The 14,731-nt window shown below is 46.4% G+C and overlaps 1 protein-coding gene across 1 annotated transcript in view; it reads right to left on the minus strand.

Moving 5' to 3' along the window:
• The window catches only part of RNASEH2B (ribonuclease H2 subunit B), a 243,868-nt gene that overhangs the window by 148,130 nt on the left and 81,007 nt on the right, over window positions 1-14,731 (minus strand). Inside the window, exon 4 of the mRNA XM_086934946.1 lies at window positions 10,946-11,022. Within this exon, the coding sequence (XP_086791072.1) occupies window positions 10,946-11,022 (77 nt within the window). The remainder of the gene's footprint in view (window positions 1-10,945; window positions 11,023-14,731) is intronic.

A 14,731-nucleotide genomic window follows, 5' to 3' on the forward strand; every position in this document is an offset into this window, starting at 1 on the left:
AGCTGTGGTGCCTTGGCAAGTAGGATGCCCCCAGGGACCAGGGGGCCATCGCGCAGGAGGTGGCTGGACATGCATGAATCCATACTGGCTTGAGGAGAGCTACACCCGAAGACCACATTCCATTCTTGGCGGCTGTTGTTTTTCACGCCCTCCGCCATTTTGGGAGCGCGTGGACCTGCAGGCCTCCTCGGGGTGTGATTCGAACGGACTCTGGACATTCTGTGTTCCCCGAGGGCCGAGGTGGAGCTGTGCTGACCTCGGCCCGGATACCAAGGTTGCTGTGGGCCCATCCTCCGGGGCTCGAGATTTCGGCAGCCGGCCAAGGGTACATTGCGGTGGAGGCCCATCTCTTCCCACCGCCTACGCAGCCGCGTATTGCACCGTGGTTCGGTGCGGGGGTAAGTTGGCCATCAAATCGGATGGTGCCCCCCTCTCCCCTTCACCCGCGCCCCCCCCCCTGGGTGCCTGGTGTTTTACTGTTGGCTGCTGATGGATGTGCCCTGAGGACTGGACCATGGGCATGTCTCGCTCCACTCAAGCCCCTGCTCCCACAACCCAAATTACAATGGAGCAGTTCACTACGTCGCACCGGGTTCCAGGTGGCGAACCTCCGCCCGTGCCTGGCATCCCCGGGGGAGATCTCGCAACCCTCCTACAGGCAATTACCACGTTGCAGGTCTCTGTAGAAAGTAAGATCGGAGAGGTGCGGGTGGACGTGGCCTTAATTCGCCAAGACCTCAGTGAAGCCACGGGGCGCATCACGGAGGCGGAGTACCGTATCTCCACGGTGGAGGACGACGTGGGCACCCTCAAATCCTAGGTGGCCAGTCTCCAGACGCAGACCTCGGAGCTACACCGTAGGGCCAAAGATGCCGAAAATAGGGTGCAAAGAAACAACCTGCGCCTCATGGGTTTTCCGGAGGGAGTGGAGAAGGGTCGTACTGACACCTTTATAGAGACCTGGATCCGCTCCTGGCTGCCCAAAGAGAAACTTTCCCCCTGGTTCGCGTGGAGCGGGTTCATCGCTCTCTCACTCCCAAACCTCTGCCTGGAGCCCCTGCTCGCCCCCTCATCCTCAGATTCTTCAATTTCCGGGACAGAGACGCTATACTGAGGCGGCCAGGGAGCTGGGTCCGCTGCACTTCCAGAACTCCAAAATATGGTCTTTCCGGATTACTCAAGGGAAGTGCAAACTCAATGCCGATCCTATAATTGAGTTAAACAAAAACTCAGGGCGATGGGCCTTCGCAACGGGCTCCTCTTCCCGGCCCGGCTCAAGGTGATCTTCCAGGAAAAGACATTCTTCTTCGACTCCCCCCAGGCAGCGTGGACCTGGCTCACCGAGGAGCAGCCCCTCCTGCCAGGGGCGGCCCTTTCTCCGGCCCGGAGGGCCCCGACGCAGCCAAACCAGGTCGCGCCTAAGTCCCAGCGGCGCCGGACCAGGTCTCATAGGCGAGGCGGCCGCCGGGGAGGGGTTCCCGGTCGTCGGGGGCGCAGTCCCTGCGCTCGCCGGCCCAGACTCCAAATAAGGGGCCTCCTCCCCCCACCTGGCTTCTTCCTTGATCAACCTGGCAGAGTCCCCGGGCCCAGTGAAACTCTGCGACAGGCCATGTCGGACTCGGATCTGTCCGGGTGCCCTGTGATCCGTGGCTCTGGTTTGGAGGAGGGAGTATGACCGGCACCACATGAAGCAACCCGAGGCTCAACCTTCGGGCTTCCTAACAACGTGACTGCTCCGGACCCCACGACCCGGGGCCTACCTGGGCTCTACTGTGTGGCCTGGTTGGGACTTGATCTTTATTGTGGTCCTGGGTTTGATGCACTCTATTAGCCACACGATTGTTATTCTATGACATTAGCTGTTAGCATTTCACCCAACTACATAGAGGGGGTCCGACTCAGCCATTCCTTACTTGTTTGTTGCTAACTGTTTTAGATTAGTAGTTCGCCTCTTTGTGGGGTTGTTAGTGGTTGGGGAATATTCAGGGCGACAGATGCTTCCTTTTTTTTCGAAGTGTAGGGTGGGGGGAGTTGGGGGCGAGGGAGATCGTGGTCTCCCAACAGTTTGTTATTTTTAGCCGCCTACGGGCTGCTGTGTTTCGTTCCCATTGCTAGCCGCGCGCTCCTAAATGCTTCCACAGTCAAAACACGCATCACTACTTCTTCTAGCCTCATCTTCAGGCTCCGGGTCTGGGTGGGCGTTTCCCTTAGACCGAACACGGTCCCCGCTCGCATACGCACCCTCCACATCCACTCCTGGAATGTAAATGGCCTTCTCGACCGAATCAAGCGTACAGCAGTCCTCCATGCTGCCCACCGCCACATGCCTGACATTCGGTTTCTCCAGGAGACGCACCTTCTGGGCTCATAATGCAATTTCCTAGCCCGGTACGGGTTTGACCGGGTCTGGCATTCCGGTTTTACCCGGGGTGTGGCCATTTTGCTCAGAAAGGGGCTTCCCTTTACCCTGGCTAAAACAGAGTCTGATACGCAGTGTTTGTTTGTGACCATGTCTGGGACGATTGAGGGACACCCTATGAACCTTCTGTGCATTACGTTCCTCCTGCGCTCCGGACATCCATCCTTCGGCGCCTAACGCTGGTGATTTCCTCCTTTCCTCAGGGCCTCACTGTTGTTGTCTTGCAGCCCTCACGTGACACGACGGGTGTCCCGTCGGCACATCGTCTAGCCTCTGCGAAGAGCCTCTCCAGCTGGTCATCAGCCGTGGGCCTCTGCAATGTCTGGAGGGTGTGGAACCACCGCAGGGAGCAATACACCCACACATCGGCTGCTCACCATACCCACTCCCGTATAGACCTTATTCTAATGTCCGCCATTTGACTGCCAACTGTTGTCTGGGGCTGATATATTGCCCAGAGGGATCTCGGACCACTCCCCTATCTCTCTCCGTATCGGAGCCTCCGCTGCTGGCCCACAAGCGACCTGGCGGCTGAACGCCTAGTTCCTGCGGGACTCTACGCTGGTGGAATCCCTAGGGCAGGAATTGCGTCACTACTTCTCTACTAATATGGGCTCAGTCCCTTCACCGGGGACGTTATGGGAGGCCGGCAAGGCGGTTGACGTGGTGTGGCCAGAGGATTGGTTCACGCAAAACATATGGAACAGCCGCCCAGCTTGTGCAGTTGGAGACTCAGGCAGTGCAGTTGGAACACGTCCAACTGACCAACTGGAGCAATGACTCCTCTAGACAACTAGCATTGGTCCGTGAAGAGATTCATCGGATCTCAATGGAGTCCGCGTAAAATGCTCTGGCGCTCCTCGGTGGCACGTACTTCTGGATGGGGAGATAAAAATGGCAAGCTTCTCCATAACCTAGTGCCCTACCCCAAAATTAACCGTATCATCCCCGAGATTCGGGCGGTTTCTGGGACCCACCAAGTAACGTCTCCCACCATTGTGCAAACTTTTGCGAGCTACTACGCGGCCTTATATGCCCCTCGCCCTCCTTGCGCCTCTTTGACTGGCTTGCTGGAGGAGACCGGTACCCAGCTGCCATGTCTCCCCCAGGAGACCGCTGATACCTTGGATCACCCTTTCACCCTGGAAGAAATTCATGGGGCAATTTCCCTGTTGAATCCAGGCAGGACGCCCGGACCTGACGGGTTCCCCCAAGAGTACTACGGGGCCTTCTGAGATGAACTGGTCCCCCACTTAGTGGAGCTATTCAACCATGTGGTAGAGGAGGGGTCCTTCCCGCCTGAAACCGATGTGGCCACTATTGTGGTCATTCCGAAATCGCAGCCGCCCTCCCTGGAGTGTGCGGATTATCGCCCAATCTTGTTGATTAACACGGAGGTCAAGATTTTTGCCACCGTGATAGCTCAGCGACTGCGTCCCTTCCTGCAGGACTTGGTCCACCCTGACCAATGTGGGTTGATGGTTGAAGAAACATGTGTGCTTTGAAATGGATGCTACCCTTCCCCGATCTCGGTACGGTTTTTAGAAACAAATGGTGAGGACACTTTGCCTAGATAAAAGCATAAATTAGACTGTTACGCTGCAAAGACGCTGGTACCAAAGTCATAATATGAGTAACAAGCCTACCCGACACTTCATTACTTATCACTCAAACTTCAGGTTTAAATACATTTTGGAAATTTCACAATTTTTCTGCAAACATCAGCATTTGAGTTCAGAAAGTGCACGCATTTTCTCTCAAATACATCATTTTCAATTATGGTATACATATATTAATTCAACAAGCTTAAAACTTTTAATTCAGTGACCTGGACTACACACAAGAGAACTACTTACAGGCAGCTGCGGCCAGCACAGATCAGAGGTAGGGTGGGAAGGGTAGCGGGTATTAAAAAGTAAAAAATAAAAAAATAAAGCACCTTCTCGCCACGTCTCTCCTCTGTAGTCTTCCCTCACTGGCCTTAACAGGAAGCACACCCAGGCTCGCAGTGAGCCAATCTTAACGCTGCCTTAGCAGTGTTGTGATTGGTCTGAGAACCGTGCTTTGGCGCTCAGATGCTGACTGAGAGCCTGGGCATGTTCTCCACCCAGGCTATAAGGCAGACTTCGGAGAGAACATGCAAAGTGGGCAAGACGGTGTGGCAGTCCCAAGAGGGCCGGCCAAGCAGTCACTGTGCACGGAGGAGGATGCTTCCACTTATCTCCTGCCACCGCCCCCTCACGCAAAGCTGCAGAAGTAGGAGAAAATAAAATGATAACGCGAGTTATTATCATTTTATTTTCCCTTAACTTCACTGCTAAACAGCAGGGGGCAATGCTCCTCAGCGGTTGAGCAGCCACTGCTTACATGTAGCTTAAAACCTGGTCTAGAGCAGCTAATTTAAATTGTCATAGAGTGCCCCTATAACACATGAGGAATTAAGTGATAGGATTCAGTAATGTGGGAGGATGCTTTGATCCTTGTTGCATTCAGACCTGGACCTTGGGCAATGAAGAGTTTGCTTTTGAAGCTCAGGAGGCCTGAACCGTTGCTGCTGCTGGGGGGACGTGGTGGCGTGGGTAGGAAGGGACAAAGTTTGTAAGCCACGCTGTACTGTCATGGACGACTGAACGTGTGCAGTATCCAGGAGAAATTGCATTACATTTTCGGGATAATGGATCGTTGTATTGTAAATCACTCGTTCTTATGGGCGCAGTTTTGAAAATGTTAATAACATGTTTTATAAAAATATTTGTTGAGTTTATCAGCTCAAGCTATTTGGGCCAGTACTTCTTCTCAAATAATAAATTTAAAGATGGTGTCTAATGCGAACTCTTTTTGTGGATTTCTACGTATTATCAGAAACCATAACCCCCCCCCCCCCCCCCCCCCCCCCAAAAAAAGCCCACCTATTGTACCATAGCAAAGATTAAACTAGAGTTCCTCCTGCAAGGAAAATTAGTTAGATTTCTTTACCCTCAGTCTACAAAGACTGTTTGTCTACCTCTGAAGGAAACGTCATAAGAGGGACTAGGCAGCTGCGTTTGTTTCAAATAACAGCACAATAAGGGAAACCATAAACTGTATTTTAGAAAGAGTTCTTTTTCTATTGGACCAGAAAATGCACTGCATTAATTAACAGGGGTACCTTTTTTTTTACAATACCCCCATCCTTATCTCTAGCCAATAATTTGGGCCAAAGGAAGTTCTCAACATGAGCCTCGAAGAGTGGCAGATTTACAGTCAACTATGTATTGAAAGATTATGTGCCCATGTGTTGTGAAGCATTCTGGAAATGCTATTCCAATTAGTGAATCACAGTTAAACTTCCATTTTGAGTACAAAGAAGACTTAAGTACAAGTCTATTAATCTGAGTCCACCATCACAAAATCTCCCCGGTTGCAGGGGGGAGAGGGGGGGGGGGGGGTTAATGTATTGTATCCCAAGATGGACTCTCCTGGACACATGCAACCTGTGATCTAGTTCTGGTGCTCATGCGGAGTGTATAGCACTAGGGCTTGTTATGGCAATCCTAAAGTGCTCTGTTAGGGAGTAGTGTGGTCGAGCACAGAGGAGTGCAAGACATTTGCAAATACACACAATGATCAATAAATGACACACTTGACTCAAGGAGATCCACACCAATTCGTAAAAATAACGAGTATATTTTTATATGTTTAGGCATCAGAGAAAAATCATTAGGTAAGAACATTCTTAAAAATAAATTCCTTTTGCTTCAATAAGTGGACACTGCCATTTTTGAGTTCTGCAATGTTATCCTTTGGAATGAAGAACACGTTCTGCAAACAGGTATTGTACAGTGACTTACAAGATCAATCTCCAGGAGTTAAGGTGAGCAGTGGGCAAGGCCCAAGGCAGCACTAGCAGTACACCACCAGCACCACAAGGGCAGCCAGGTGCAGGGTGCAAACTAGCATCGGGAGCTGAATAGATTTCTATGGAGATCGGTCACTGCAAAAAGAGGCTGCAGGCTCTGGCTGGACAGTCCGTTGGGTCCAACCAATGGAAGGGGGGGAGGGGTGTTTCAAGTCTTGTGATGTTCAGGTGTAGGGACACCTGAGGTCCTCTTCTTTATGGCCCGGGGGTGACGCATGCTGAGGTGACTTTAGACATCTGGTTTTCTTATAAGGTGCAATCACTGTTGGGGAGTCCATGAGGGATGAAACCACAATGGACTTTAGCTCTGGAGGGCTGGGACCTTGTTTACACAGTTGGCCCACTTCAATTCGGGAAGGGGGCGACAGGTGCAGTGGTTGCTTCAAGTGTCGGATTTTGGCGGTTTTGGAGCTTTAGTCTCTTGTTACGGAGTTCCTGCAGAGTGCAGGGGAACAGGTCTGCTGTTCACATACTTGTGGATTTATAGAGCGCAAAAAAATCATCCCCAAGGGGATCTCTTGGCGCTTTGAGGAAAGGATAATTGTTGGGCGAGCACATCTAAAACAGCCACATGACACATGGAAACACTGCTATATGACTGCACAGTTAAGTTACTATAGGAGTGGCAGTTTAAGCCACTTCACTGAGTTCCTCGTGGGGTGGGGGGAGGGGGGGCGTTGATAGTTGGAAATGGGAACTGTTGGAAGAAACAAAACAAAAGGGGAAAAAAAAAACCCGAAAATATTGCAGATATCAGAATGGCCGGAACAGGGATCTTGTTTTTGTACTGAAGGACTACATATGATTGACTTTTACTGTGTTCCGTGGGATGGGATTCAATGAGAGCTGTAGACGTACAAGGTGTGGTGGCCATTGTATTACGAGTGATAATCTTGATGCTTACATCCTACTGTTTATGGAACTGTGCCAATGCTGATTGCATCATCTGTATGTCTGCAAATAAAAAGTTTGACTTTAAAAAAAAAAAAAAACAGCCACATGAGGTCTTGGGTCTTTATTAAAGGCAGGCAGTCCTCTTGGGTTTCTGGAGTTAACAGCTGCCGGATGAGCCGCCTTTGGCGCAGATTTCTACGAGGGATGCAGACAGGCCGGCAGGGTTGGTACCAGGTCAGCTGCTTCTTTTCGCCTCTTTGCTTTTGTGGCTCTTGGGTGTGTTCCCCCTCTCCTCTCCCTCCTTAGGTCATCAGGATCTGCTTCTCTGGATACAGGGGCTCCCCTAAATATGAATTTACGGGCTTTAGGGGAGCGTAGGGTAGGAGTCAATGGGCTACTGATCCTTGGGGCCACTCCGCCCCCTATATGACCACTTCCTGTGGGAAGTGGGCATAAGCCGGTCTCAGCATTTCTAAGGATACCATCACAAAGATGGCTACTACTGAAAAATCATGCCCACCACTCTGTAGACCACCTTAGGGATGGAATTAACCTACCTGACTAGCTAATTTTGCGACTGTCTAGGTACCAAAGGTGCTCTGGGCAGGGTGGGTGACTGCCTCTCCTGTGAGCAGTGCCGGATTTGCATTCCAAATCGGCAGCTCTATGAAGCTTTCTGGCCCAGGGAAGCTAATCCGCAGATCATCCTGTTGGTGAGGTGGTACTACACCCTGCTTCCGGAGAGGCATTTGTTTTAGGACCTATTTTTTTTATTTTGTTAAGCCACTCTATAGAGAGCATCTTTCCTAGCTGGCTCAGTAGTTAGTTTGTTGTTTTAGGCTATCCAGCTTGACATAAAAGTCTCTCCTGTGAGCAGTCCCCGTTTACTGCATCCTCCCAAGTACTTGCTATCTGTAAACAGGACTTTAAATCTTGTTCATATTTCGCTTAATTTGCTGTGCATTCAAAGACAGAGGTCAAATTTCAGGCTTTGTATTTCGAAGGAACTCGGCATTTACTTTTCTTTCGCAGAATTCAAGGTGAGAGAATTTGTGTGACCATCCTGCGGACTACCCATGCGGGAGGACGTTATTTTTTTCTAGCATACAACAAAAATGAACTGTGCTGATATCTCAGAATACATCAGAAGGAGAACAGTAGAAATGAAGCACATTTTTTTTGCAACTCTGAAGTGTGGTGGAAACATATTTTAAATACAACCAAAATCAATATACTAGGTGATGCAATGTTCACACATTATCATTTGTATGTAGTAAAACGATATGTCTGAGCAAATGTAATGGTCATTTTCAATTGGAAATGTGTTGCCCATAATGGCAGTGCACAATCACAGCATGCATACTCTACTCTAGGCCACTCCACTTTGCACTACTCCTCTCTATAATACTCTGCTCTACACTGCCATTCCACACCATGCCACTCCGCTCCGCTGTAAGACAGTCTATGACACAGCTCACTTCTCCGCTCCACTTCTAACTCCTCCACTCTTCCTTAATTTACCCCATTCCAATCTACATCAATATACCTTAGTCCGCTCTAACACAATCTACCAAAATCTACTCCAATCTACCCCAATTCACCTAAATCTACCAGACTCCAAATTACCCCACCACATTCCAGATCCACAACAGATCGCAGAAATTCAAGAGCAACAACATGATGTCCTCGACAATACCTGTATCGCTAGGCGTCCCCCAAGGATCCTCTCTATCCCCGACTCTGTTCAACCTAGTTATGAAACCTCTCACCACGCTACTACAATCATCCAATTTTCTCTTTGACATGTACGCCGACGACACCCAACTCTATCTCAAACTACAATCCCCCAAAGACATTCTGCTCCTGAACTCAACGATCAGAAGCACCCAATCCTGGCTTGCCGATAATCACCTCAAACTCAATGCTCTGAAAACAGAGTTCCTTTTGATCGCACCTCCAGCAAAGATCTCTACCACCCAAACTTGGCTTAAACACCTAACCGCACTCAATGTCCAACCCACCATCGTGGACTCAGCTAAATCTCTAGGCATAACACTTGACACTAATCTCAACATGCAGCAACATATCAGCAAAGCAACTAAGGGAGCAAACTTCCAAATCAATACCTTGAGGAAACTCGAGCCCTTCCTCCCAGCTAAAGACTTCCAAACTGCAGTACAAGCACTAGTCATCCCGCGAATAGAATATGGCAGCATCGCACTCTGCGGTCTCCCCCTTACCACTACGGCACCCCTAAGAGCTTCCCTAAACGCTGCAGCGAGACTCATCACCGGGTCAAAAAAGCACTCTCATATCTCCCCTGACCTGAAATCCCTAAACTGGCTGCCTTTTGAAGACAGAATACACCTGAAAATTGCTTGCATGACACACAAGGCGGTTCACTTTAACTCCCCCGGCTACCTCACTCAGAAGCTTACAATCTCTGGCGGCTCTAGAAACACCAGAGGCACAAACAATCTTCTGCTGAAGCCTAGGAGATTCCGGAAGGAAAAAACTTATAAACGCTCCTTCTCAGGAATGGCACCCAGAATCTGGAACTCACTCCCTCCTGAAATCAGGCTCATCTCCTCCACTATTCGTTTTAAGAAAGAAGTAAAAGCTATCCTCATGGCTAAATACACCTGAACTACCACTTTGACTCTGAAAGAATCTACACAGATCCCTATACCTGTTCGACCTCTATGCTTATTTGTATTATTTGGTTTTTATTGTCTTTGCTTATTTGTATTATTTGTTTTATTGCCTTACACCTATCTGTACTGTTAGCTCTACCTACTTACCTGTTTTGGCTATGATCATGTACCCTCTGTTTGTAAAGCGCTCTGATATCTGCAAAGATCTTGTTCGCGCTATATAAAACTCTCAAAATAAATAAAAATAAAATAAATAAAATTCCACATCAATCTACCCCACTCCACTCCAATCTACCCCACTACAATCTACACCAATCTACCCATCTCCAGTCTACCTCACTCTACCCTAATATACTCGGCTACAATCTACCCCACTCCACTCTAAACCAACGTAACCCACACCACGATAGCCTGAACCAACCTGCCCACATCACGATAGCCTGAACCAAGCAACCCCACCCCCACACACTACCCCTGGGTACTCCCCTCCATGCTACTCCAATCTGCCCCATTCTACTCTACCCCACCCCATGCGACACCCCTAACGTTAAGCCATGGTGAACAGGAGCCACACAGGAGTACAACACGGCTAAAACTAATTTCCAAAGCCAATAGCTCTTGCACAGGAAAGACCTGCTGGCTTAGCCAATGCTTGTTTCCTAATGTCCCTGCATGAAAATGTAGTTCTGACTCCGAGCTATTATTAAATAATACCTTATCAGCTTTTTTTGCAGGGAAAAGCCTTGCAGTAATACAGTTGCACAAACTGTGAGAAAAGGGGGTAGAGTAAGGCTTGAAAACTGTGGTTCACCTTTTTATTCACTATGTCAAAGGGAGCTATGACTGCGCTTCAAAGAGAGGACGAGTGAAGTCAGGAAAACTTGCAAAGGGTCAAAACAGCTCTCTATGATGAACATATATGGAAGCGCTAGGTTTCTAAACTACTAAGCACTCAAGTCGTTTATTTTAGTTCCGGTAATTTCACAGGAATCATAAGATTGTTGTGCAATTACAAATAAGGATAGCATTACATTACAGAAATAGCTTTTGAAAGGGGAAACAAGATACCATTCAGCTTACCGCTTGTCCAGTCTTCACCAGAAAGTACAGTACAAGAAACAAGGGGTCCACTGGTGTTGCAAACATTAGTCGGCCATCTAGAACCACAAAAATAGCAAGTTATTCATGCAACTAACAATGGTACCTAATGAGCAAAAAAATCCAGAATCAAGCATGGCAAAATAACATTACTAAGTACCAACAAGTTATACTTCAGCAATGAAAGTTCAAAAAGTACATAATTACTCTAAACATGAACAGTTGTTCTCTTGGATATAACAGCTAATCCAAGATTTGGAACAATTATCCAGAACTTCTTACTGGAAAAGAACACACACGCGAACACACACACACACACACACACAAACAAACACACACACGTTTCATGTCAGACATTAATTCTGCCAATATCATGTTTGTCAATATTTTTTGCAATATCCTGACACCATAAAACAAAATAATTAAAAAACAAAATACATACACATGGAATCACCAAAACTTTAGGGACATTAATACAGTTTAAAATGTTTTCAGTACAAGATCCACACCTCAAACGAGTTGTATAACGATTAGAAATAGAAATTACAAATAAACAGCACAGCAGTATCAGTTCCCAATTGGACTTGGTGACATATTTAGTCACGTTAGTGAAAAAGAAGCTCAGATGTTGCTCATATTTACTAAACATTTCATAAGTACAGATTTTGTACAGTGGCCAGAATTATGCTCCGGATACTTAAGGCTGAATTCAGAATGAAACATGTAGCTCTTCAGATCTCGAGGAAACCCAAGATCAGACCTTTGGTCATAATCGGCAAGCACTTTTTGTAGCTTAGATTTTGCATAAAGCTCCGATCATGACCGACTAAGACTTCACATAAGCAGTGCAAAAAATCAAGATGCACTCATAAAAATGTCAAATGTTAATCCATTTAAAATCACTGCATTTCGTAAAAATTGAAATCGAGCAGCAAAATCAACTTTCAAATTTAATTTACCATTTGGCTGCACCGAGGATGCGTTCAAGTCTTCCTTGGTGTGTCGGGGAGGTGCTTTCTGTCATCTCACTAAGCACATTGTTATGTTCCTTCATACTGATGTCCCTTCTGTCTAAAAAGTATTTGGTTGCTGCTGATCGACCATCCCTATGATTAATACTTGTACACAAGGATTCAATATCCATGACAACAAGAAAATAACTAGGATGCCAAATAACTTTATCGAGCGAGAGAATGTTAAATCCTTCAATTTATTCTGATGGACTGACAAAGTATAGGGCAATCGGATAACTAGAATCCGAATTTACAATAGCCCGGACATGTGTACAGGAAATTTAGTACTCCCTATGTATGCAAGAAAGCAGGTACATTTTAAAAAATATACCGCAAATTCAGTGTAACAGGTCAGGTATTCATTATTTCAATTCTTTTGTCGCTGAAAGCCGTCACATAATGAGTGATATTGCATGCGAACGTGCACGCACAGCAAGAAGTACATTTATGGAAACTCCTACAGACCAACCATGAACGTCTGGGCAAAATTTCTGGACTAGATTTAACAAGGGCGTCCCTCATAGAGGGCGCCCTCCTGAAAGTAATATCTGGTAATTCAGGCATAATCGACCCCTAAGTCACGTCAGTAAGAACAATCGCCCACTGGGAGTAAATTATTTTGCGTATCTTATGTTCCTGTACACTAAATGAAGGTATCAGTCTTATCTGTCGTTTGTACTCAGTAATGCAATTGGAGGAAGCTCCCTCCACAGAGGCGGTTGGTTCCTTAAATTTTAGTAATTCTTCTCTAGTATGTAGGTTGGCTTTTTCCAAGGCTATTTTAAGCTGAAACAGTTTGTAGCCTCTTTTAAAAAACCCAGAGAGAGCCTCCTGCTGACAAGCATGTGCATCAGTGTCTAAACTACAATACAGAGAATAAGCAAGAATTTGCCGTTTGACTTGCTCTGGATCAGATGACGGGGGTGGGAACTCTCTGCATGTGAAATAGAATTACCAGCAGTTTGTTTGCGATGTAGTTTGGTATGAACTCTGTTGTCAATATACACTAAAGTGTCAAGAAATTCCACACTTTTGTCACTGATATCTGCAGTGAATTTCTAATTCAAATCATTTTGGTTGATGGCATTAACAAATTCAAGGGCCATTTCTTGTGATCCATCCCAGATTAAACATACATCGTCAATATAACGCCAATAATAAACAACATGTTTGTACAGGTCCGCATGTTTGCCCACGAGGACCCGATCCTCCCACCAGCCCACATGGAGACATGAGCAGCTGGGGGAAAAACATGCCCCCACGGCCGCCCCTCTAAGTTGCTGGTATACTACCTGATCAATAGAGAAGTAGTTATTAAACAAACATTTCTGTCATCTCAATAAGCACATTGTTATGTTCCTATACACTGATGTCCCTTCTGTCTAAAAAGTATTTGATTGCTGATAGACCATCCCTATGATTAATACTTGTAGACAAGGATTGGAACAGTTTTTTATGCACTCTGGGTAAAAAGTACAAAACTGGAGTGACTGGGTGCTCAACTTTAAAAAAAAAAAAAAAAAAAACATATTTATCCTTGGTAAGAAGCCCCATCCCTTTCTATTTAGACAAACTTTTTGAATACGTTATCCTGTACCTGTTGCATGTCCTGTTTGGAGGATTTTCTATAGCAGCAAACGTTGGAAAGATGTCGATCAGCTTCAGTCAGATATTGACAGCGAGGCCAAAGAACTATATTGCCCCCCTTATCAGATTTATTAATCTCAATATCATGATTATTATTTAATTTCTTGATGAGGGACGGATATTAGACATTGTGATAGGATCTGGAATGTTTGCCTGACATCACAGACCTATTAAGAAACAAATTCCTCAACCACCCTATCGCTAAAAATGTCCACAGCATCCTTAGGCATGAGGGGGAGAAATGTAGAGGTCGGTTTAAATGGACTTATGGCTGCTTTGTTGTTTACAATCTCCATTGCAGCCATAGCTTCTTGTGTAGACAGGTCAGCAGTGTCTGTAGACAAAGAATGTAATGTCTGTAAACTCTGCATGTCATTTACCTAAAGAGCGTCAGTAGTAGTAGTTGGACATGGTGAAAGACAGCTTTCCAATAGGTTTATTCAAGCAAAAATATTTTTTTTGCTTAATTTTACAAATACGTTTGAAAACGTCAATTCTAGTTTGGTTATATGAGAATTGGTTAGGTGGACAAAAAGTCAGCCCAAGAGATAATAGCTAAATTTCTGCTAATCAATAAAATTATGTTAAAAAAAAATAGCTGAATTTCTGCTTTTTTCAACACTATATCCGTAAGGTTGATAACCGTATTGGAGTAGTCGTGCTCTTCTACCTCCAATTCTTTTTTGATTTCTCTCTCCTGGTAGTGTTTCTGGTGTCTGGTACGCCTTTCCCTCCGGCGCAGATAGACTGATCCCCTTGCTGTAACTGAGGTTTGCGGGGTCGTAAGGCTTACCTCCGGTTCTCCCTGATAAAATTCAGTTCCTCTCCAGGGGTAAAATTGCTCTGCACAATTGTCTGAGCCCCCGAAGTAGCAGGGCGTCCATCCTCGGAGTCACTATTAGATGTGAGGGAAATAATATCAGATTCACCATCGCCACCTAAAGCACCACTAGACGCTGTTTGTAGTACAGGATTAGGTTTACTCGTCATAGCTTGTCGTTTGTAATTATCAAATTTCCTTGAAAAGGTAAACATTCTACCCATTGCATAATCATTCTGATCTCTGGCAAATTCAAAAGCTTTGCGTGCTATTATTGTTTCTTCATGC

The sequence above is a fragment of the Lissotriton vulgaris genome, chromosome 8, assembly GCF_964263255.1.
Source record: "Lissotriton vulgaris chromosome 8, aLisVul1.2, whole genome shotgun sequence".
NCBI lineage: Eukaryota > Metazoa > Chordata > Amphibia > Caudata > Salamandridae > Lissotriton > Lissotriton vulgaris.